General features: G+C 41.6%; 1 protein-coding gene across 1 annotated transcript in view; it reads left to right on the plus strand.

Moving 5' to 3' along the window:
- Window positions 1-700: 700 nt before the first annotated feature.
- The window catches only part of LOC139725231 (uncharacterized), a 52656-nt gene continuing 29441 nt past the window's right edge, over window positions 701-23915 (plus strand). Inside the window, exons 1-7 of the mRNA XM_071636321.1 lie at window positions 701-797; window positions 1384-1418; window positions 3185-3279; window positions 8005-8245; window positions 8357-8627; window positions 10598-10767; window positions 13834-14125. Coding sequence (XP_071492422.1) covers window positions 701-797; window positions 1384-1418; window positions 3185-3279; window positions 8005-8245; window positions 8357-8627; window positions 10598-10767; window positions 13834-14125 — 1201 coding nt within the window. The remainder of the gene's footprint in view (window positions 798-1383; window positions 1419-3184; window positions 3280-8004; window positions 8246-8356; window positions 8628-10597; window positions 10768-13833; window positions 14126-23915) is intronic.

The raw sequence follows: 23915 nt of genomic DNA on the forward strand, positions 1-23915 counted from the left end.
GGTTAGGTATGAAAGTGTTTGCACTCCTTGAGCAGAAGTCAATGCGAGTTACTTGTCTGAGGTAGCTCAGCACCTTCCCTACATCCCATATGAAGCTGTATCGCGGAGTGGGTGGTCTGAGATTGAAGATGCCCTTGAAGTACGGCAATTCCAAGGATGTGTAGAAATGGTGTATTTCTCGTCCCGTAGAAGAACAACTGATGCGAGTGCACTCCTTGATGTATTTAAGATGCTGTAGCTTGCTCCACTTTTGTAGAGGGAATTAAAGAATGCAAACAAATTTCCCACCTGTGTATGGGTCCAACATAAATGACGCTCGCGACAAAACCTTTGCCACTACCTGATATACACCATATACTGATCCTTGGTAGACTTCCTCCAAGACGCTGCCATTATATCAGCAGTCTCTTCTGACAGCCCTTGAGCTACAAAATGTTTGCTCCAACCCTGCAACATAAGAGGGAGAGATGTGTAAGTGGATGGGGTCTACCTGTAATGGGTTAAATTAACAATTGGTGTTTTCGCAATTCCCAGGGCTCCTCCGGTAGCATGTTACGTTATACGGTATACCAGGTCTGTGTTGGCCAATTTAGCACTATCAAGATTCCCCTAGCACCATCTTGCCTGATTTTTTTGGAGACACTTTGCAACTAGGCCTAAGGGGGGAAACGCATTAAAATCTAGGGGTCCCCAATCAATAATGAATGCGTCTACTGCCCATGCCCCTGGATCTGGTCTCCAGGAGACGAATGTTGGGAGCTGGACATTCAGTCTGGTAGCAAAAAGGTCTACGTTTGGTAATCCATTCCTCTGCACTATCTCAGTGAATATTGTCTTGTCTAGTTTCCATTCTATATTATCATTGAATTTCCTTGACAGCGTATCTGCTTCTGTGTTCTTAGAACGTGCTTGGTGAGACGCTCATATCCCAATTCGTCGTCTACTACACCAATCCCAAATTTGCAATGCCATTTCAATACATGCTTCAGACTTGACGCCGCCCATGTTATTCAAGTATGTCACCGCTGTGGTGTTGTCTAATCTCAACAGTATATGTGCATCTCTGATATTTGAACAGAAGGTTTTGAGTCCCAGACCGGCTGCCAGCATTTCCAGATAGTTTATTTCATTACCCGCTGTTCTTGCTAATTCTTGAGCATTCCATCTACCCCCTGTCTTAGATTGCAGGTTTGTGGCACCCCAACCTTGTCCACTAGCATCTGTTATTTCTTATGATACTTTTCCTGGGTACAGGGGTTTGGACACGAGATGTGCATGGGATAACCATCAAACTAGTTCTGCCATGGGTCTACTAAATAGTCTCATATGTCTATCGAAATGTCCTTTCTGTTTTCTCGATGCTCTGGGTTTTTCCCTTTCCAGCTGCCTGTAATGCAAGAGACCGTGCTGAGATGCTGGTAAGGCAGCCACAATCTTCCCAATGACTTCAGCTACTGTACCTCACGGATACTAGGTTTGTTATTAGCAAGTAAGGACCTGCATGCATCTTGTATGTCATCACTTTTACTGGCTGGAATGGTGATTCTCATTTCATATGTATTTAAATGGAAGCCCAAAAAGTCAATCTCAGGAGATGGTTCAAGTATCGATTTCTCTGAGTGAATAATGAACCCTAGATTAGTCAAAAGCTCAGTGGTGGCTTGCACAGCTGAGCGAGTGTCTGCTTTATTGTCCCCAATTATCAGTGTGTCGTCTAAGTACGACAAAACTGTGTGTCCCTGTTTTCTTAGTAAATCAAGCATTGGTTTCAGTATTTTGGTGAGCAGTCTTGGGGCTGATGATAAGCTATTTGGTAAAGCTTTGAACTGCCATCATTGGTTTCTCGATACGAAGCGGAGATATTTACGAGAGTCTAGGTGAATGGGAATTGTGTAGTATGCATCACGGAGGTCTACTGAAGCCATATAACACCCTTTTGAGATGAGTAGAATACCAGATTGAATATTATCCATTTTAAAGTGTTAGTACTGAACACTTTTGTGGAGTTCGGACAGGTCAATAATTAATCGAACTCCTCCATTCTTCTTTGGTCTCGTGAAAACCGCTGAAATAAATTCACCTTCTTCATGGACACATTTTTCAATGACCTGCTTCTCTTCCAGAACAAAAATTTCATGGTCCATCTTGGCTGTTTCTTCAGCATTCCGTTTGTAAGAATGTAAAGGTTTTTTTTGAGAAAGGGGAATTTTTCTGGGTCAAACTCTATAGTATAGCCTTGAACTGCTTGTGTGATGTGTGGGTCTCTCGTGATATTTTTCCAAGCTGGGAAAAATGGCTTCAGACGACCTCCGACGACAGCTGGTGCTGTAACTTGATCGTTATCTACGTTGTATTCATAGTCACCTACTTGTTCTATTTCCTCCCTATACATTGGCTTTGGCTCTGCCCGTGATAGGTTGCTTGCTTATTGCAACCAGGCCTCCCTTGCTGCTGATGGTGTGAAAGTGTGAGGAGGATCTCGTGGTCTCACCCTCCAAGCCTTCCCTAAAAAAAGGCTGTGCAGATGAACCGGCCATGGGGTTGGAATGTGATGTTCGGCGGTCATAACCCCTCCCCGACGGACGGGATGGAACCTTGATTGCTCTCGTGTGAAGCGTGATTCCATCATGCCTGACATTGTTTTAAGCTGTTCTTGCATCTCTTTCACTTGACGCCCCAGGTCATCTCCGAACAAGAACTTTGTCACTTTGTGAGAGGGCTTGCACAGGTGGTGGAAATTTGAGTTCATGTCAGTCTTTATGCTGTCCTTTCTTATATGCAGTTGAGGGAGAAGTTTGCATCGCAGAGAAACGCCATAGCATCCTGCTGAGCATCAGACAAAGTCGCTGGAAGGATACAAGCAAACGCATTTATCCCTTTCAAGATCGAGGGATGACTGGATCATTTGTAGGTTCAGATCCCTGTGTCTCGTCCCTGTGGAGATGTTCTCCCAGATTGTGCTGCTAACTTTAGGGGTTTCCAAACATGTGCAGTTTGACGGGCACGGGTAGCGAGTTGCTGCTTCGTCGAGAGATTTTTGATCAAGTTTCTGTCCCATCATATACATAATGGTGTCTGCGACATCCTCATCGAGTGGTTCCCCTATCCCGGATGGAGCCACGAATTTCTGAGCCACTCGTGGTATCTTGAATTCTGGCCGTATGTCTTTATCTGCCTCCTGTAGGCCTACACAGGAAAACAAGCTGTCCGCGTCACATCGCGGTTTGCCGATAGGAAATCAGCCACGCTGCGATTATCCGCCCAATTCTATGACGGGTGGTGAGCTGCTTCCCCTTTGCGCGTCGCACTCGCCATATCCACTTAAATAATCCCGCGGCGTGTTGGCATGTTGTTCTCCATGATGAGGTGTGCTCAAGGTCTCCATCATTTTCTCGAACATTGACTCGAGTTTCCCAATGCGGGACATAACCTCCGTGCTTTTCTCCGCTGCAGGCACGGTCGGGTTTGGAGCGGTAGCTGCTGGGGCGGGCGGGTTCGGCTGTGCCTTCCCCGAAGCCGTGGGGCGGGGTGCCTTAGGCCTCCCGCCGCTAGATAGAGTTTTGCTTTCTTCTTCGCTGCCGGAGCTGGGCTGGCCTCAGGCTCACACAGCTCGGTATCTTTTTTTGGCTTTCGTGTTCTGCGATTTGTCAGCTGATTCATCCATGCTGAGTACGAAACAAACCAACGACATTTCCCCTCGTAAGAGAGCACGAAATCAGTTCCGTATTTTCACGGATTTCTATGATATTTTCCAATTTTTCGGTCAGATAAAAATCGCTTCGCGATCAAACATTGCGCTGGAACGAAGATGGCGATTGTTCGCTGAACGGCCTCTCATATTACGCAAATTCAGCCAATGGCTAATGCGACATTACGAGATAAAACATAACATCAATATAAATTATGTCACGTAGAAACTATTACTCCGTGTTGCTGGAAAAGATAGGGCTGTATAGTTGAGATCTGAAGTTATCAAGGTTATTTTAGTTCTGGAGTGGAATTGGTAGGGAGTGCCATGCACAGACATGACGGACGATTTTGGAGCAAATGATTCTTTTGAGCAGGCCATTAGTTAAAATGGGCAATTCAGATTTTGACTTTTTACGCGATGATTAGAAACCATGCAGAGAAAATATTGAAGAGCATACAATTACAACAGAAATGAAAAAAGTTTATTTTATGAAAATCGGTTTTGAAAGGCCTGCGATATCCAAAAGCAAGCAAATACAATGTGGTCCTAATATAAAAAAAAAGTTGGTCCCACCTTTTATTAGAGTTGCTTAACTATGTTTAGATATTTCAGCCGTTTCAAAACCGACTTTTATTCAATAATCTTAGAAATCATTTTGAAATATATAATTTTGATTAGCTCCAAAAATGTCAAAAGCTGAATCACAACCTCATAACAAAAGCTATACCAACCTTTTAATGAACCCAGTTTAGATTGTATTTTGTAATGAATTCTCAGAAGAGCGAGCGGGTAAGAATATAGTTCTGTTCGGGCATTACAAGTGCCGTGCTGTTTATTGATCTTACAGTTTCCTGCATACATTTTTTTCTCTCTCTCTTTACCATCATCATTCTTATCCACATCATGCGTCACTTTTACGGGGCACGTTATTCCTCGTTCCGACAGGAAGTAAAAGTTGATAACACAGCTATACTGAAACGATAGTTAGGCAATAAAAGAATTAACCTTGTCATAGGCGCTATAGAGTTACTGCAAAACCATCGAGAAGACGCGAGAGTAAAATCAGCAGGTGTAAGAGGCAAATCCCAAAAATTAAGAGCCTCTTTCACTTACATCTGCCAGTGCTAACAACATAAGGGTCTTGTGATAAGTCTATGGTCTCATCAAAGGCATTACGTTTTACCCTACATGACAATGTAGAATAAAAGTTCGACTCTAAAGCAATTATGTAAGTAAAGATTTGGCGTAATATTCTGGTGGGAGTGATGACGTCCAAAAACCCTCAAACAACCAGAACAGCAACAGACGCTTGAGATGATTAAACTTGGAATTGCATCAATCCACTGCATCACAACTCATTATCAATGCTTCCAAGTTAACGACGCCGTCACTTGAATCATTAGTTACATGTGCGCATAGAATGTTGATGAATTTATTCGCATGCACAGGTTTGCCTACGTCCATTAAAAAAAAAGTCACCGGGAAAGTGATCGCAAAAGTCTGTGCTCGTGTTTCCGCCAAGCATCCTTGTTAAGCAGTAAAGGTCATCCTTCGTTACATCAAAGAGCTACAGTAGCTCTTTGGTTCCATACTTCCTTTGTGTGCCAAATACTTTGGATAGTATGCATACGATGCTGTAGGACTTAATACTGCGTCAATTGGCATTCGAAGCACATAAAACTTTATAGGGTTGAAGGAACCATCTGATAGTGAATGTCAACGTCATCATCATCATCAACAAACAGACAAAAACAAGATCAACAACAACGACGTCGATGACTACGACCACAACGACAGTCATTACAACAAAAACAACAAATCACCATCATTACGATCAAACTAAGACACTGCAAATAACACAACATAAGTTGACAGAGAAACTGAAAACAAAATTATCCCAAACCACTCCTAATTACGTTAAAGCCCCACCCCCTCCCCCTCCCATTGAGTACCCTGCTGCTTTTTTTTTTCATGAACTGTTATCGTGATTATGAATATATGTTTCACCAATAGATCTTCATTTACGTTTCATCTCGCTATTTTGTTTTCTTTCTCTCTTTGGTCTAGGTCTGCCGATAATAATCAACATATCAGTCCAGCATGTATTCATTGAATACACCATCGAGATTACAGTGGGTACAAGTGTCACGTGAGCTACAAATTCTTCTCTTTTCCTGTAACGTGAAGTGAGATGTGGGACAGAGATAATAATAAGCTATCACGCAAACTTAAGAATTGGTCCTGCAAGTGTACCGAGGACACAGAAGACACGTATGGATTAATGTCATGAGTTTATACATTATCCTCTGTACATATTACAGTTGTATACTGAAGGTGCTTTTGATGTCAATAACTGTAGAGGTATTCAAGGATACAGGATAGAGAATAAGGAAGTCCATGCAATCGCCCACAAATGCTTGAGTGAGCACGAAAAAATAGGTACGTGACGTCATCGCATTGGCATAACAATAGCTTAATTTGCATAGGTCAGGGCGCCCTCTTCGGTAACTAGGCAACGGGTAAACAAACAAATCGTGCGGTGATTGGTCGTCATACCAACAAGCAAACACACTTCACGATGAAAGGCGTGTCTCTAATAACTAAGTAACGGGTAAACAAACAAATACCCTGTTGATCGGTTGTCATAGTAACAAGCAAATACACCTCACGATGAAAGGCGTGTCTCTGGTAACTATACTGGTAATTATACAGCTATGTGTTAAGGGCCAAACTAACTCTTGCTTGAGATATCCGTAGACAAGAGATGCGGGTATAATTTAAAGGCAGTTTCCACGTTGCAGAATGTATGTTTCCTTACGGCAATAAGACGCGTTCTTGGCATGGTCAGAATGAAACTGTTTGCAGCGTCACTGTCTGCCAAACACAACTATAGTAGGGTGCTACACTGTGTAAAACAAAACGACAAAATGGGGGAAAGTAATCGATATCACAAATAGTCTCTATCGTTAGATTCCTAGGACCCAAAGTGTGTGTGAAGGGATTATACGGACGAACAAAGACAGCATTCGACGAGGGGTTTTCTGTGTAAATAGCATGGAGGGCAGAGATTTGTGTGTGTGTCTGTGTGTAGTAGTAGTAGTAGAGGGTGATGATCAACAGGAATTATTATACAAATAGTGCATGCTCTATGATGCACAATACTGAATTAGAGAACGACAAATACTAAATTATCCCGAGTGCTGTTTTGTTTCACCGAGGCCGCAGGCCGGGGTGAATAGAACTGCACGAGGGATAATTTAGTATTTGGAGTTCTATAGTCCAGTACTGGTGTATCAATAGAACATGCACTAATTGTTATAGTAAATAAGTCCCTCGATCTACATGTATTTCCGTAGGTCTAGGCCCTAATTTAGATCTAACAAGACTCACCGTACCGCCGGCACTGCATTTGTTGCACATAGTTTACGTACACGTACACAGCTTGCGACGCTAGTACAGCCATGTATGCGTATTGCACATCACAGAGCAGACTCGCTTACCATACATTCTGCGTCCAGAGCTCTACGCGCGTACATTGAAATGCTTGGCCTTGTCTTACTACGTCCCTCCCTTTCATAGGCCTTGCGTGAATCTCTGCGTAAATAAAGCGCAGGCACGCGCTGTAAGCGTTCGGTATAGTGGCACAGTCGTGCCACTATAACAAAATTTTTGCACGATCACGTGATACTATCCAACCAATCACAACGCAAATTTCACTCTACCTATTTACTATAATCCTTATCTTCCTGGCAAAAGTCATCTAGTAGTATTTGTTGTAACTAGGTAGTCTTGGGGACATAAAAAAAAAAAACTTGTATAGATATCGCCATCTTGGCAACGGCCTCATCATTAGCTCCGCAGCATGACGACGTAGCATCTCTGGAAGAGCGCAGACATCATCGGAACAAGTTCTGACTTACAGCGGACGTTGGCACTCAGAAAAGTGTATCAATTTTACATATTCTTCGTTGGATTTCATCGTTGAACAGGTGAGACGAGAAAGTGTTGGCCGTACTAAGATATTAAACGAGATTGAGTTAAAATAGATAAAGCCAAACATGTACACTTAAGGTGTATGCATGTTGTGATTGAGGTAGGGAGTATATTGGTAGGATAACGTGTCTTTTTAGGTACATATTTCTACGTCCAACCGTTTGTATACGTGTACTTTTGTAAGAATTAAAACATATGGTCGCAAAGACATTCATAATCTTGTTCTCGCCAGCTGAGCGCATGACCGTGAATGCCATTGATTTCTATAATTGTGACCAAACTTGTTAGCAGATTTTCTCCATTTTTTTTCTTGTGTCTAGTACGCCCGGAAACATGACTCCTGAATGGTCTAGCCAAGACGAGCGCAAACATCAGGTCCTCTACGCTACATATATGGCGAGCGCTAGACGGAGGGGGCATGCGCAAAGGAGGAGAGAACAGAGGCAGCAAGCGATGGATCAGCGCAGGAGACTCCTCAACTGGGATGAGTTGGAGAGTGAAGAGGAAGGGAACTCCTCCGATCTCGATATTCCCCAAGCTGGCCAAGGTGATAACGTGGTGGTAAGTGTCTGCTCACAATACACATTTATCTGCTTCATATAAAATAGTGCGTTGTCATGACAGCCTCACTGTTGTCCTATTTTTTTTTCTGTTGTCATCGCATTGACATAGATGACACCGTGGGAACAATCTCAGACTCTCGAGAGCCAGGACATATACGGCATGCAAGAGTCCTTCCCACCATCGTCTGCCTCACCGACAGACAACTCGCTCAACACTCCCTCTGAACTGACTGGACTCTATCGTAGACACACAAAAGGGTTTATTTTCCGGGCCGATGGAGTCAACGAGTGGCAAGAATTCCGACTAACCTTCCGACAGTCAGATATCGGATCGGGATGTCTCGCAGAGGGATGTTGTCAATCCGCCAGAAAATCTTTTGGTAAGTGTAGGCATCAGATATACGTATAAAGATCACCTAATGTCATCTGTATGTATCATATGGCGTGATATCATATCGTCATGTCGGCTATTCATTTTTTAAAGGAAAGAATCCAAGGGTTCTACTCCATTCAGGTGAGTGAAGAAAGGGAGGCGCCACGATTCAGAGGGTGCATCACGGACTGTAGATTGACGATACGCCCTTTAGAGACCCTTTTAGCACGCTACGCTATACAGGTTTTGTCATATCTCCCAAGTTGAAGCAGGATGTGGGCATACCTCTGACGAGAAAAGATCAAATGGCAATGGAACGAATCCTGTCCATCATAGAACAAATTATGCAATCCAACGAAGATTTTCGGCTTTTGGGAGGATTTAATCTAAAGATTGTCCACATTCAGATGCCCGAGGGAGGCAAATCCAGTGAAAACACGATCCCCTTAGACCGTTTCATCGCAAAGAAAAAGAGATTCATTCAAATTCCGAACAAAGATAACCTGTGTTGCGGGAGGGCTTTAGCCGTGGCTACGGCCCATGCCAATAAAAGTGAAGACCAGCGACATTTTACCTTATTACGAAACCAGCTCGATTTAAAACTCAAACTCTAAAAGCCATGGAATTGTACGAAGCGGCTTGTGTGGACGAGGCCCCCCCCCCCCCAAAAAAAAAAATGGTTTACCCGAGATAGAACAATTCCATATACGGTATCTCCATGATAAAGGCTACCAAATAGCTGTGTATGGCAATGGTGGAACGCATGGTCTCATATACAAGGGACCGGAGAATGGCAAATTGTTGACCCTTTTCTTCCATAACGGGCATTATGATGTCATCGTCATTCCCACTTTCCTCCGTAAGAGCTATTTCTGCAGGGTTTGCTTCAAATGGTACGATCAAGTATCGAAGCACGTCTGCCTCGATACGTGCAATTGCTGCAAAAGCAAACAAAACTGTCAGAGAATTGGGTATAGTGCCCTGACTGTGGCAGGTGTGTCAAGAGCGAACGGTGTTTCGAAAATCATCAGACACCCTTGCACACTGAAAAACAACGATCAATCTGCCAACTGTTGCACAGGTGCAACAATTGCAACGTCTTAATCGACAGTAGAAGAGAAAAACCCGAAAAACACGATTGTAGGGTGGGGTATTGCGAGCGATACCAAAATTAATCTTTTTTCATTTCGAATGCAGACAGGATGACAAAGTGGCGCAAAATGAGAGTGTGTCAAGACTGTTTTGCGAATAAGGGGGGCAACGTTTGCACATCCTGCGGTTTCAGAGGGGACGACACGACAAATTTTGCGAATTGTTATTTGGCACGTCGGAGGATCACGAGGGAGTAACTGCCATCGCTCACAACGCCCGCTCATACGATACCCAGTTTCTCCAAGAATACTGTCACAGACAAGGCATTGTACCCGAAGTCATCATGAATGGTGATAAGATTCTCAGCCTCACAGTCAATATATGTAAAATTCATTGATTCCCTGAGCTTTCTCGCAATGCCTCTTTCTTCTTTCTCCTCTTCCTTTGGTCTCAAAGAGTTGAAGAAAGGGTTTTTCCCTCGTTTTTTTTTAAAGACCGAGTACCAAGACTGCAAGGGAGCACTTCCGGACAAATCATATTACGATCCCGATGGGATGTCTGAAAGCAAGCGGTTAGCATTCGAAGCATGGTACTCAACGCACAGGAACGATCATTTTGACTTTGAAGAGGAAATTCTGGCATACTGTCGTTCCTACATCCAAATTCTCATGGAAGGCTTGTATGGCTTTTCGTACGCTTTTCATGAAAGTAACGGGCAATATTGATCCCTTCAAAAACATTACCATTGCTTCGGCCTGTAACACCGTATTTAGGACCATAGGACCGTATTTAGGGTATAGATGGAAGGATCGGCAATCTCTTCTGGCACTGAAATGGTTGGAGTGGATTAGTCAACAAAAAAGAAGCACACATTGACCATGCTAGGAACGGGGGAGAGCATCGTATTGGTAGGTTTCGTGGCACGGTGGCACGGTTGTCCACGCTCCTACCCTCGACGGGATGACTTTCTGCTGGGATCCGATGAAACGGTCCAAGATGTCTATGACCGCACCATGTACCGGCTGAACGTCATACGAAAGCAAGGGTACACAGTGGTAACCATGTGGGAGTGGAAAATGTTGAAGGAAGATTTGGCGGTGGCATATTTTGTTGACGCTCTCCAGTTCCAGGAACCCTTCCAACAGCGCGAAGCATTTTATGGGGGAGAACAAATGCGCTGAAATTATACCATAGGGTACAGAATGATGAATGCATAAAGTATGTCGATGTTTGTAGTCTATACCCCTGGGTCAGCAAGTATGCCGAGTTTACGCTAGGACATCCCACCGTGATCACGGACAACTTTGACGGCATTTGCAATTACTTCGGACTTGCAAAATGTCAGGTGTGTCCTCCGCGCCAACTCTTTCATCCTGTCCTCCCCTACAGTAGCGAGGAGGGTAAACCTCTCCTTCTCTCTGTCGAACGTGCGCCAATGACAAACAAACAACACCCTGTGACCATTCTGATGAAGAAAGGGCCCTGCTCTCTACCTGGGTTAGTGAGGAACTAAAAAAAGCCGTCGAACTTGGCTACAAAATCAAAGATATCTACGAAGTCTGGCACTACCCTCGCCAAAAATATAACCCCAAAATAAAAAAGGGAGGGCTGTTCAGCGAATACATCGACCTCTTTCTAAAGGTCAAACAAGAGTCGAGCGGATGGCCCTCAGAATGTCTTTCGGAAACTGGTCAATTAAATGCCGACATATTTGAGACAAGGAAAAATTACATCGATTCCTAAGAAAAGAAAAAGGGAATATTGCTAGATGAAAGCAAAATTGAAAAAATGGTGGGTTGCGTGCCGTCTCCAAATTCTGCCTCAACTCTTTCTGGGGTGAACTGAGGGCAGCGTAACAACTTAACAAAAACCGAATATTGAAAAAGCTGCAGAAAAACGTTCTGTACATTGACACGGACTCCATCATCTACCTCACAAACGATAATGTAGATGATGTTCCCACGGGAATTTTTGGGCGCTATGATGGACGAGTTGGAGAAAGATTTCGGGGTTGGGAGTTATATTACTGAACTCATTGCGTTAGGTCCCATAAACTACACCTACAATTTTTTTTCCAGTAAAGAGAAAGCCGAAGTTGTGGGGCTTGTAAGGCGCGAGGAATCACCTTGAATCATCGCAATGCACAACTTATCAACTTTGACAAACGGGTTAGAATAGACGGCTTTAATACTTTTTCTTACGGATACTGAATCCGAAAGCTTTACTCTTCAACTATTCCTCTCTACCCTTTTGCCTCTATTCTTCTTAAGCATCATTCACGATGGTTTCTCGAACTATTATTAATAGCAATATTTTTACGGTATGAATTGTGATTTGTTATGATATCTCATCGATGCACACATTTTGAATGAGGCATACCCCGTACAACGCTACGCAATGTTTTTATCGCTGTTATCTCTTTGCTTTCTTGCTCTATGCCGATTTAATTCTTTACATGATTCTTGTCCCTTGCCAAACCGTCAATGGTCCTGCCATTTCACTTGCCAATTTGCGGGTCCCTTGACTTGCCATTCCGTCAACTCCAATGACAACTCGCGTTATGATGCCAAGATTCAATTCACTTATGCGGCCATTACAACATTGTATATATTTTGTATAATTGCATACATGTTTGTACTAAAACACCTTTGTGTAAAATGTGAATTATAAATTGTAAAGAAACGTCTCACGGACAATGGCATTCATGTTTACAGACAATGAGATGTCTAATAAAAGAAACTTGAATCGTATGCTTTTTCTCCTCAGCCATTCATTCTTTTTGAAATCGATGCCTTCAGAACACATATGCGTGTGTCGGTGTGTCAGTGCGAAGATGCATACATCGGTGTGTATGTGTTTATGTCTGTATGTATTTGCCATGATTGCGTGTGTGTGTGTGTGTGCTACCAACTAAAAGAAAAGTACACTTGCATGTTTTGTTAATGCGTGCGTGCGTGTTTGCGCGCGTGTGTGCGTCCGTCCGTGTACATATGCGTGCGTAAGGGTGAGGGGTTTTTCACTAGCTACGGGGTCATATAAGAGACTGTTAAAAATAAAAGCCATTCAGTCGACGTGAAGGTTAAAACATCCATTCACGGCTGTAGTTGCTGGACCAACGGGGTGTGGAAAGACACAGTTTGTCACTAGGCCCATCAAACATCATGAACAACTGTTGCACAAACTTTTTCAGAAGATTGTGTGGTGTTATGGCGATGGATATGCCATATGTACAGCTACGTGAAGGCATTACTAACGATATGGAAATCTTATTCGATCGGCGGAACTCCAATCTAATCATTCTCGACGATCTCATGTCTCAAGCCAACAAGGATGAAAGGGTTTCTCATCTCTTTACCGAAGGGAGCCATCACAGAAACCTGACAGTCATTCTGATCAGTCAAAATTTGTTCCACCAGGGCAAAGAGAGTCGGACCATCAGTCTCAACGCGCACTACATGATCTTGTTCAAGAATCCCAGAGATGGTTCGCAAATAACTCATCTCGCCAAACAGATCTATCCTCAAATGGGAAATTTCTTCAAGAAGCATACAAGGATGCCACCTCTAAACAATAATTTATTATGACTGTCTTGTCATTGACCTAAAGCCGGACACGGACGAACGTCTGCGGCTGAGGAGTAATATATTCCCGGGGGAACAGAACATCGACTACGTCATGAAGTGACTCGTTTCGAGTTGACCTGATCGATATAAAACAATGCATCATAGCTTTCACGTATCAGTTTAGCAATAAATATCGTAGTCGAAGTAGCATCGACAGCGTCATTCGTCATGTCCCGGCGATTAGAGGCAAATGCTCCTTATCTCCACATCCTAGCAAAGGGAAGTCGCACACAGAGGAACGGCGTTCTAAAGGGTGCAAATAAGGACCTCGTGGAATGTCTTTACGAATGCGCACTAAACATTTTGCATGGTAACGTCCCGCTAACCTCTCAGCAGAGACGGATCTTGCGGTGTCACAAAAACACTCTTCAAAAGCTGAACCAACCCTTGGCCGTTGAAGTGGAAACCACGCCCTACCCAGCCATGGAAACTACGGGATAAGCCGCAGATGGAACGGATACAACCGGAGCACAATCCATCGCGACATCCTGGGTCCAGAAGGTGGCAGAGAGCGTGCAGAAAACATTCAAAAAGAAGGCGGAACAGTTGGTCACATTAGTAGAAGAGACACCTTCGCAGCTTCTCCGATTCAACGAGGCTGGAGAATTGATCGTAGGTGGTCAGAGAATAGAAGGCACGCACATCATCGATCTGATAAATGACATGCTGCGCAAGAGAGAATCGTTCAACCCCCACGGCTGGCAGAGGTTTGCTCACGCTCTGACCACTCTACGACCACTGCAGGAACTGATTGGGAACGAAGATCGATGTCGTTTCATGCAGAGAGAAGGTAGGGAACATTCGGCAGCAGCGAGTGGTAGGATCAGTTTGGACGAATCCCGTGACATGTGTGCGAGGGTATCTCATTTACCATCGCCGGAAAAGAAACGAAGAGTTAAGCCCGAAACCTCGTCAGTCTGATTACCCTATTAATGAAAGTGTTCCCCGTAAAATGATAAATGATGTCATTCCTTAACAAAGACTTCACGGACAAAGTTGCTGTAAAGGATATACTACGATCCGCGTCATCCCGCATGTTTTGGTGGTATAGAGGGTGTCTACATTGAAACAAAGGTTTCAAACACCTGTTAACCTGTACAGACATATTTTCAAAGTATGCGTGGGTCATACCCTTGAAAGACAAGAAAGGTCAAACCTTGGTTAAGGCCTTTCACAGAAGTCCACAGGGCAAGGTAATCCCAAAGCGCTGACTATCGCGAAAAGTTGTATAATTACGAAACTTTCCACAAGGTTGCAGAACTACCTGATGTCATCTACGATAGAAAAATAAACAAACAAAGTAATAGAAATACATATTCTAGGTTTTCCGTCGACAAGACTAATATCTCTTTATCTCTAAGCTGACAAAGACCTACTTTAACGTATCTGATAAGTTGCTTGACTGGCCATGTTCAGCAATCTGTTCCTTCGGCCTTCCTTTTCATTTCGACCACAGCACAATCGATTTCATTCATTCTACCATAGTATTTTTCCCAGTTCTCTAGAGTGAGATTGATCCCCTCCTTCCATATCTCGAGAGCCTGTGAGGGGTTCGGTGTAGTACTCGCGAAGGTTCACGTACACGGCCTTGTTGAAAGTTTTGACCACAGCGTATCTCTTCCCATATATTCACAGGATTCACGTTTGATGGGAACGTGATGTCACTCTCCGCATCCTGGGCTTGAGCTGCCGCGATGTTCAGCTTCAATTTCTACCGTGCTGCTTGATCCTCAGCACCATCAGAGACCTACGCATCGTAAGATCAAACACAACGCAAGGGTTAATCAAGATGCCAATATAGCTCACAATGAGTCAAATAAAAAGATATCGATATGAAGAGATATATGTCCTTTTACATCTCCGCCAACTTTGCCTACAAATAAGCTGATAAATCTGACTTACCGAGTTCAACTATCTCTTGGTGGGACCTGCTGACTCTGGAAATCTGAACACATCCTTCATGTACCTTGCTGGCTTGGGAGTCGGGGGAGGTATCAGACCTGCGGAGCCATGGGAACCAAAGGCCTCTGCTCCATCAAGGGGCCGGCTTGAGTGCCGTCAGTCTCGCCATTCACACCGTCGATCGGGCTTTCCCATTGAGTTGCGCCCAAAGTCGCATTAAAAAGTAGGCTCTTTCTTCCCTCTTACTGTAGCCCACCTGCCACCCCTTTTCACGTTGCTCATCCATGAGTGTAGCCTCGGCGAGTTCAATGACCTTAGACGCATTGCTGTAGATACTTGGATTCATTTTACGTTAAAGTAGGAATAGAGAGATGCAGACGTCGCTGATGTGCTTATACGCGTTGTTGTAAGAGCAGAGTGAGAGGTATGACTGAGGATTTGAACCGCGCGCGGTTTTATACCCACTACAACGCTTCTCCCTTTGCTAAGGCATTGATCACGTGTACCGCCTAGACAAATCGCATCGGTTCCCTAAAGATGCATCGACCAATCATGATCGACACAGCCACGTCATCTATGTTTTGTTGTCAAGCAAACATTCGAACAATCGCGACAGCACGTGCATTGTTCTCGCTTCCAGAAGTAACTTTCACACAAAAAGAGCCCCTTTAATCCTTCTGTTCATCGTTAGGTGTGTTTGCCTGTTGCTATGACGACCGATCATAGCAACCGATTGAGGCGAGACCCCACTTCCACGAAGCTGATGGGGTGCTGTACCTCGCTAAAGATTTTTCGTTTGGGAGTTGGGAGTCGAAGTATTTGTCCATTGCAAATTAACTTTCTGCTCAGGCGTGACAAACCTGGAGGCCAAGCCAGGGTTTAATGACTCCAGCAGCTGTCGTATTACGTAAGAGCATGATAAGGATATCTGCCTGTGGCAGACCATTCAAAGTGAACTCAATTTTCTCTATCCTTTCTAAAGTTTTCAATTTTATATTCTATTGAGAAATTCTATGGTAATCCATTTTACATTTCGAACGAAAAAATTGACCCGTAAATAACGAAAATACAGGAATAAGAAGGAGCTACATAGCCCATGCCAAAACCAAAACAATCTCCTCCTCTCGCGGTGCCCCCCACCCCCCCCCCCCCCCCCCTGTGGCGCTGTGGCGATGACTGATGCTTAGATTAGGCCAGGGTCAAGAAACAGGTGTTTTATATCTTTGGTTTTTAAGTCATTCATTGCCAAGATATACACTGGCATTATTTACGCGGGTGTAGCCTCTTCAAACGAGAGATTTGCGTCATGTGTTGCTATGACGACCCATCAATGCACAATTTGTTTGTTTACCCGTTGCCTAGTTACCGAAGAGGGCGCTCTGACCTCCGCACGCCCCGCGCGAACTCGTTTAGCACGGGAAGTGAACTTCGAAGTTAGCGTTTTTTGATGAATTAACTGTAATTACACCAAGGAAGTCACTTTTTCCGAAAACCGGGCGGATTTTGAAACTTTAAAATGTCTTGCGTATATATGATACCAGATTTACAATTATTCTATGAGAGGAAAGGGTAGACTTTTTGGCATTGAAATATCCATGTTTTCATCTTCCCTATGGAGATTTCGCTAAATTTCCCGATTTCGAGGGCTCGGTATAGAGTTGAAGGCTCGTCAAATTTTACTGGAGTATGGTATTATTTTTTTTTTCGGGCGGATTCTGAAACTGGAAGATTTTAGCTTGAGATTCATGTTACGATTGTTCCTACTCGTCAGTAGGAAACGGTAGACTTTTTTTGGATCTTTCCAGGAATAGTTTTATCAAAAGTTGCGGTTAAGAAGATATCACAGCGCTGGGTCTGTACGTACTCTGCACCAAGTGCATATCTTCCTTTCCCTGTTAACACCGCAGCGCGCCAGTGCTCGCATTGTGCTGGGATAGTTGCGTGCTGCCGTGTTTGCTGAGCGACACACGGCGTGTCACACACCGCTTCCTCGAGAACGGGAACGACACGACATGACAGGCCTACTGGAAGGAGCTCATCAAGTTAGATAGTTTGTGTATTTGTTTCGTCAGTATGAATAAGATAGACGTACGAATAATGTTAATAGTATCAAAACGTTTAGTGTTAGAGTACCTACCAACAAAGCGTGTTTTTTTTCCGAGCAGTCATTACGTAGCCGTAGGCGATTGCTGCGTTGCTACCGTACTATGTACTGTGTACTAGCTATAGGCATGTAGTATAGTCGCTAGGGCTGTCGCATGGCGTCTGGTCGGGCTACGCAAAGTAGCAGTACACTTTATACAACACATGTATGGAATCTTGCCATCTGATTGGATGAATGCGGGTCACATGACATTCAGAGGAATCAGCTATCCAGTTAGCTCACTCTCAATGGCAGTGCAATAGTCGACTATTGAACGGTACAAGCGAGCCGGCAGTGCAATAGACCCTAGGACACACTGAACTTGTGTATCGTGAGGAGAAAAATCTCTTTGTGTATCGTACACTAGCTAGCTGGCATTGATGGCATACGCGCACCCGTAGTGTTTGCGCTGCGCCAGCACGCAACCGGTTCACCACCACCGTACCAGTAGACCGTTATACACGCACGGCCATGCCACTACGTTATCATGGCTACGTAAACCTACTTGTACCTCTTCTCACCCGAGCTTTGTTCTCGTCTCTGATGAGGATCTCCGCGCATTGCTAATCATGAGTGAAGTGCAGCAGCAAATACTAAGAAAGTGGTCAAATACAGTATGCTTTAAAGAGTGGTAAGCAAACTCTCTAGCCCTATATATATAGGGTTTAGTTAGACCTTTTTTCAAGACCTACAACAGATCGAGCCATCCAGTGGCAGTACGCTACGTATAGCTATAGTAGGCATAACGTTAGGAGTAGGCTTTCGCATAGTTCTCGACCTACCTATTTAGGGTTAAAGCATATCTTGGTCTAGACTCTAGACCATGCCTAAATATTTCGATATCATGTGTTGTATAAAACAAATATTCAATGTTTATCATTCGTGCTACGGTACCGAATATTACATTCGGTGCAAGTTTAACCGTTCTATTCAACTCCGCTTCGCGTCGTTGAATAGAACGGTTAAACTTGCACGCTCATGTAATATTCGGAACCATCGCACTCATAAACATTTGTATACTGTAGTACGTACCCTAGCTGGGCGCTGCCTTGTGCATGTAGCTAAGGCATGTGTGTAGCATATGGATGGATCGTGGAAAATGTATCATTTTGATCTGTGCGCGCACGAATGCACTTAGCCTATGCGTTATACTCTCTTCGCGTTTTAGGGTGAAACTTTTTCATATGTAAACCTATTGTTATGCTAATGCGATGATTATAGGAGTACTGGAAAACCACAAGAATTGATAAAGGATACATGGTACTGATATTGACTTCAAATCGAAAGGAAGGTTTAGTGAAGATTCGTACACATTAAGCTGATGACATCAGTTCTGTCATTTAAAGGGATAGTACAGTATTGGTGGAGATGAGAATTGGGCTTTTAACTTTTTGCGAGATACCAAGAAAACACTCATGATATAGTACAGAGCATACCATTTTAAGAGGAATTCAAAGTTATTTGATGAAAATCGGGTTTGGAATTACTGAAACATCCAAAAACAAAGAAAAACAAAGCACTCGTAATAAAGTGTGGGTCCCACACTTTATTAGAATTGCTCTTTTTTGATATCTCAGCCATTTCAAAACCATTTTTCAAATAAACGTTGAATTCCTCATAGAATTACATGCTCTTTCATATTTTATAAGAGGTTTCTCATTATCTCACCAAAAATTTTTAGAAACCTGAACTTTGGTCTCAACCAAAACTATACAATCCCTTTAAAGTGTATCTGCACCCTGAAATTTATTTTTCTGACAATTTAGGTTGTTGTACTGGTAATATCCCTACCAAATATAAGAGTGCAAAGTTACTCACATACACAGATATAGCAATATATAAAGAGAAATAGAGCAATGTCTAATATGCCAAAAATTACATGCGCCTTGATCTGAGAGTACTCGCCTAGCGTTATCGACTGCATTCGATTACGTAGTTCGATATTTTTTTTTGTACGACCAGTGTACTACTATACTAGTGCTCTCAAAACACACAACCGCACACCAATGTTCATGTACGGTACGCAGCTAGGTTGATGCTGCCGCGCCACGCCGCCGCCGCCGCGCCGGGCCACCAGGCAGCCAGCCTGGTGGCCCGGTACAAAAAAAAAAAAATCTGTACCAAAAAAAAAATGACGAAAATTGAAATTTTCTGTCACTGAAGTCTGAAGCATGATGTTATTCCTGACTGAATAATTTCAGAATAGTGATCACTTGCATGGATATAACAGGATTTGAGCTTCAGGCATACTGTAATTGCGTTTGAATGAAAAACTGGAAATTTCAAAATTGTATGTACAAACTATACTGCAAGTTGTGAGGGTATGACATGCCCACTTTGAAATTTTCATATTCATATTTACCGTTCAAGAAATGTTTCCTGAAAAATTAGCGAAACTTTAAAATGTCATCATTCAGTTCCTTATTTTTCTACCGATTTTGATCAAAATTTTACCGATTATATTGTATTATTTTACTCTTTCTTTTACTATCCGATATACTTATACTTGGACTGGATTTCTCCTTTAAAGAATGTGGTTGCAATGAATATAGCTGATTCGTGAAAACATGAGGACGTTCATGTAGACCAGCTTAAGCAGCGATAAATGTCTCACTTTTGGTCTTGTTTCGATAAAATATAATTTTTCCCCATATGATTACACTCTACTTATGGTGCGCAGAATTGTAATTACCGATGCAGGTACCATAAGCAATTGATTTCAATTCAATTCAATTCAATTAATTTCCACAAATCTGACAAAAGAGAAAATTACATTGTACATCACAGCATACAAGGGATATCATAAAGGTGAATAAAAACAATATATATATATATATATATATATATATATATATATTATATATATGAAGAGTTTGTTCGCAAAAACCGATATGTCCATTTTCTAAGATTTTGAAGTACGCTCTCTGTCATAAAGTACAAAATAATACCTTTTAAATGATATATTGGTCACTGCATATAAAGGTACAGTTTTGAAGTTATGGTCAAGAGAAGCAAAAATTTTCCTATTATTCTCTTTATTTTTCTTGACCTTTAATCGCAAATATCTCCATTTGGCAAATATGGACTTATCGGTTTTTGCGAACAAACTCTTCATATATATACAAAACAAAGGCATTATATATACAAAACAAAGGCATTATATCAAGAGTAGTGGAGGAATCAACATAGGCTTTAACCAGCCTTTCAAGGTTAAAACTCTTCAATATACAAAACAAAGGCATCATATATACAAAACAAAGGCATTATATCAAGAGAAGTGGAGGAATCAACATAGGCTTTAACCAGCCTTTCAAGGTTAATCCCCAAGAAATATATTCAACTATACATGGGCAAGAAGAATATACATCATAAAAACTTAAACAGAAGACATCACGAAGTACAAATCCGACAAGAGGCAAAACAACAAGGCAAGTTAGCATACTATGTTAATCTTTATACATAATGATAATGTAATTAAAAATCATACAAACCAGACAAATTATTGACTTAATAAATGTATTTTATATGTTTCTTGAATAGATTCAAACTGTCATGAAATTGCCGAGTGTTATATGCATTTCTAACCTGATAAAAAGGTAGATAATTACCAAGAAATTTGGGCAAAATACTATTAAGATAAGAGTACATAAAATACAAACAGCAAATTTGTTAATATCATACACTGTTAGTAACCTAAATGTTTTGAAAATGGGCTGTGTATGAGTTAAGGGTTGAGATTTTGTAATAATTCTGATTGCACGTTTTTGAAGAACATAAATACGTTTAAGTAAATATTTGGCACAATTTCCCCAAATGATGTTACAATACAAAATATGAGGTAAAATCATAATACAATACAAATTTAAAAGAATACTTGAAGGTACTATTCCACTCATTCTGTTGATTGCACCAACAGCTCTAGATATCTAACAGTAGACTTCATCTGCGTGATTCTTCCAAGTCAAATGATCACCTAGTATTACTCCTAATAATCTAGCTGAGTGTACAATGGGAATATTTGTGCCGGCAATACGTATATTTACATGTTCCGTATCAATCATTCTATTTTTGGTTCTAAGAATCATGTACACAGTCTTATCTACATTCAATTTCAGCTTGTAAGCTGAAAACCATTCGTTTACTTTATTCAATTCAGTGTTTAATATTGCACATGTGTCCCTGAAATCTTTACCAGAAATAAATGAATTGTTATCATCAGCACATGAAATGGCTTCTAAAATTATTGCAATTGCAAATTGCATATTGCAAATCATTAATGTACAATATAAAAAGCAAAGGGCCTAAAACAGATCCCTGAGGAACACCAACATTGATAGGCTGTATAGAAGAGGAATGTCCATTAACACAAACATACTGCATATACGATTCTGAAGATAGCTCTTGAACCAGTCTAAGGTTATACCTCAAATGCCATAGTACAGTAATTTGTCTAAAAGAATGTTGTGACTGATACAACTAAACGCCATTGAGAGGTCTAAAAACATACCTATTACGCATTCCTTTCTCTCAAATGCATGTGCAACTTTGTCACAAAAATCAAGTAATGCCATGTATGTTGAATACCCTGGTGTGAATCCAGATTGTTTTGTATATAATATGTTTTTTTTTATTTTTTACAACTTAGGTATGTCATCAATCGCTTGTGAACAAGTTTTTTTTTTTCAAATAACATAGAAAATACGGATAAGATAGAAATAGACCTAGAGTTTGATGGGATAGAAGTGTCACCTCTTTTATAAAGCAGGTACAACTTTGGCAATCTTTAACGAACGTGGGAAGACACCTTGTTGGAATGAAAGATTAAAGATACTACACAGAGGAGTGGCAAGATAATGGATAGATTTCTTTATAACTTCAGAATCAATGTCATCATAACCAGGACTTTTGTTGGGTTTGAACTCAGTAGCTGTCTTAAGAATTTCCCTTGGTTGTATTGGTCTTAGCGAAAAAAAAATCTAAGCAAGAATTTGCAGCAGGAGGCAAGTTATCTATAATGTCAGAGCCAACTGACCTGAAATAATCATTACAAAAATGAACAACTTCATGTGGGTTTTTTGTATCAACATTATTTCATTTCATTTCATTTATTTCCACATCCTGTTAAAAAGCATTTACAACGAATACTGGGAACGATACATACACAGTAGAACATTGGAACAACTGAGGAAATAGTGAACCTATTACAATTTCACAACAGACAAACACAGCATAAAGCAATAATTTCAGTTTGTGGGGGATCAACATAGACCATTGGTCTTTCTATGGCTGATCCCAAGTATTACAGCTAAAATAGATTACATTCATGCAATACAAACTGAGAACTATGCTAAAGAGAGAACACTATACATATAAGAAGGCAGGAATCAGGAAAGTGCGATGCTTACAATGAATAAAACTTGAAATTTATCTTATATCTTTATAAACAAGAAAAAACATAACTTCTTTTAAATATTGAAAGTCTATTAGACAATTTTATTGCATTTGGCAGATCATAACATAAAACAGGTCCCATTATTTGAAAGTGTATCTTGAAATACAGTACTTAAAATTTGGGATATACAATCTATTCATCTGTCTAGTATTATATTTACTCTTGTTTTGAATAAAAGAAGTATCAAGACACTTTGGCAAAATGTTGTTCATATATGTGTGCATGAAAATAGCGAGAAAGAATTTTTTCATATAAAAAAAAATCGTCAATAAGTTATGTTCTTTGAATAAAAGACCTGTGTGGCTTAAAAATGGTCGATTACTAATCATACGGATTGCACGCTTTTGTACGATAAAAATACGCTCTAAAAGATACTTTGCACAATTTCCCCAATCTATGTTACAGTAAGATAAATGAGGTGTAATCAGTGGCGTATCTAGGGGGGGGCAAGGGGGGCACGTGCCCCGGGCGCCACTCCTTGGGGGCGCAAAAAACGGGGAAAAAAACGAAGAAGAAAAAAAACGAAGAAGAAGAAGAAAAAAAGAAAAAAGAAAAGAAGAAGAAGAAGAAAAGAAAAAAAGAAAAAAGAAAAGAAGAAGAAGAAGAAGAAAAAAAAAAAAAACCTCGCCCGGAAGGGGGGGCAGAAAACCAAATCAAACAAGATAAAAACAAAACATGATGATGACGCGGACAAAATGACGATATTTATTGTGTTCTCACAAGAATTCCATGTTCTGTCAGCTGAAATACAAAAATTTTCGGCTCGCTCGCTGCGCTCGCTACAGCCAAAATTTTTATAAAAAAAGAAGGTAAGAACAAAACGAGATGATGACGCAGACAAAATGACGATATCTATTGTGTTCACACATGTCATTTTATATTTAGCAGGCAAAATGTTTCACGGAGCAGCGGCTGCAATTTCTTTCGTTCTGAAACGATCGCCAATTGGATCAAAAGAATTAAGGCGCCAACGGTTTCGAACATACGGGGGCGCAAAAAAATCAAGCAAGATAAGAACAAAACGTAACGATGACGCGGAAATATGCAAATTTCGGCTCTCTCGCTCATACAATTTAGAGTATT

The sequence above is a fragment of the Diadema antillarum genome, unplaced genomic scaffold (assembly GCF_040938485.1).
Source record: "Diadema antillarum isolate AM-2024a unplaced genomic scaffold, OU_Dant_1.0 seq00000028_RagTag, whole genome shotgun sequence".
Classification (NCBI taxonomy): Eukaryota; Metazoa; Echinodermata; class Echinoidea; order Diadematoida; family Diadematidae; genus Diadema; species Diadema antillarum.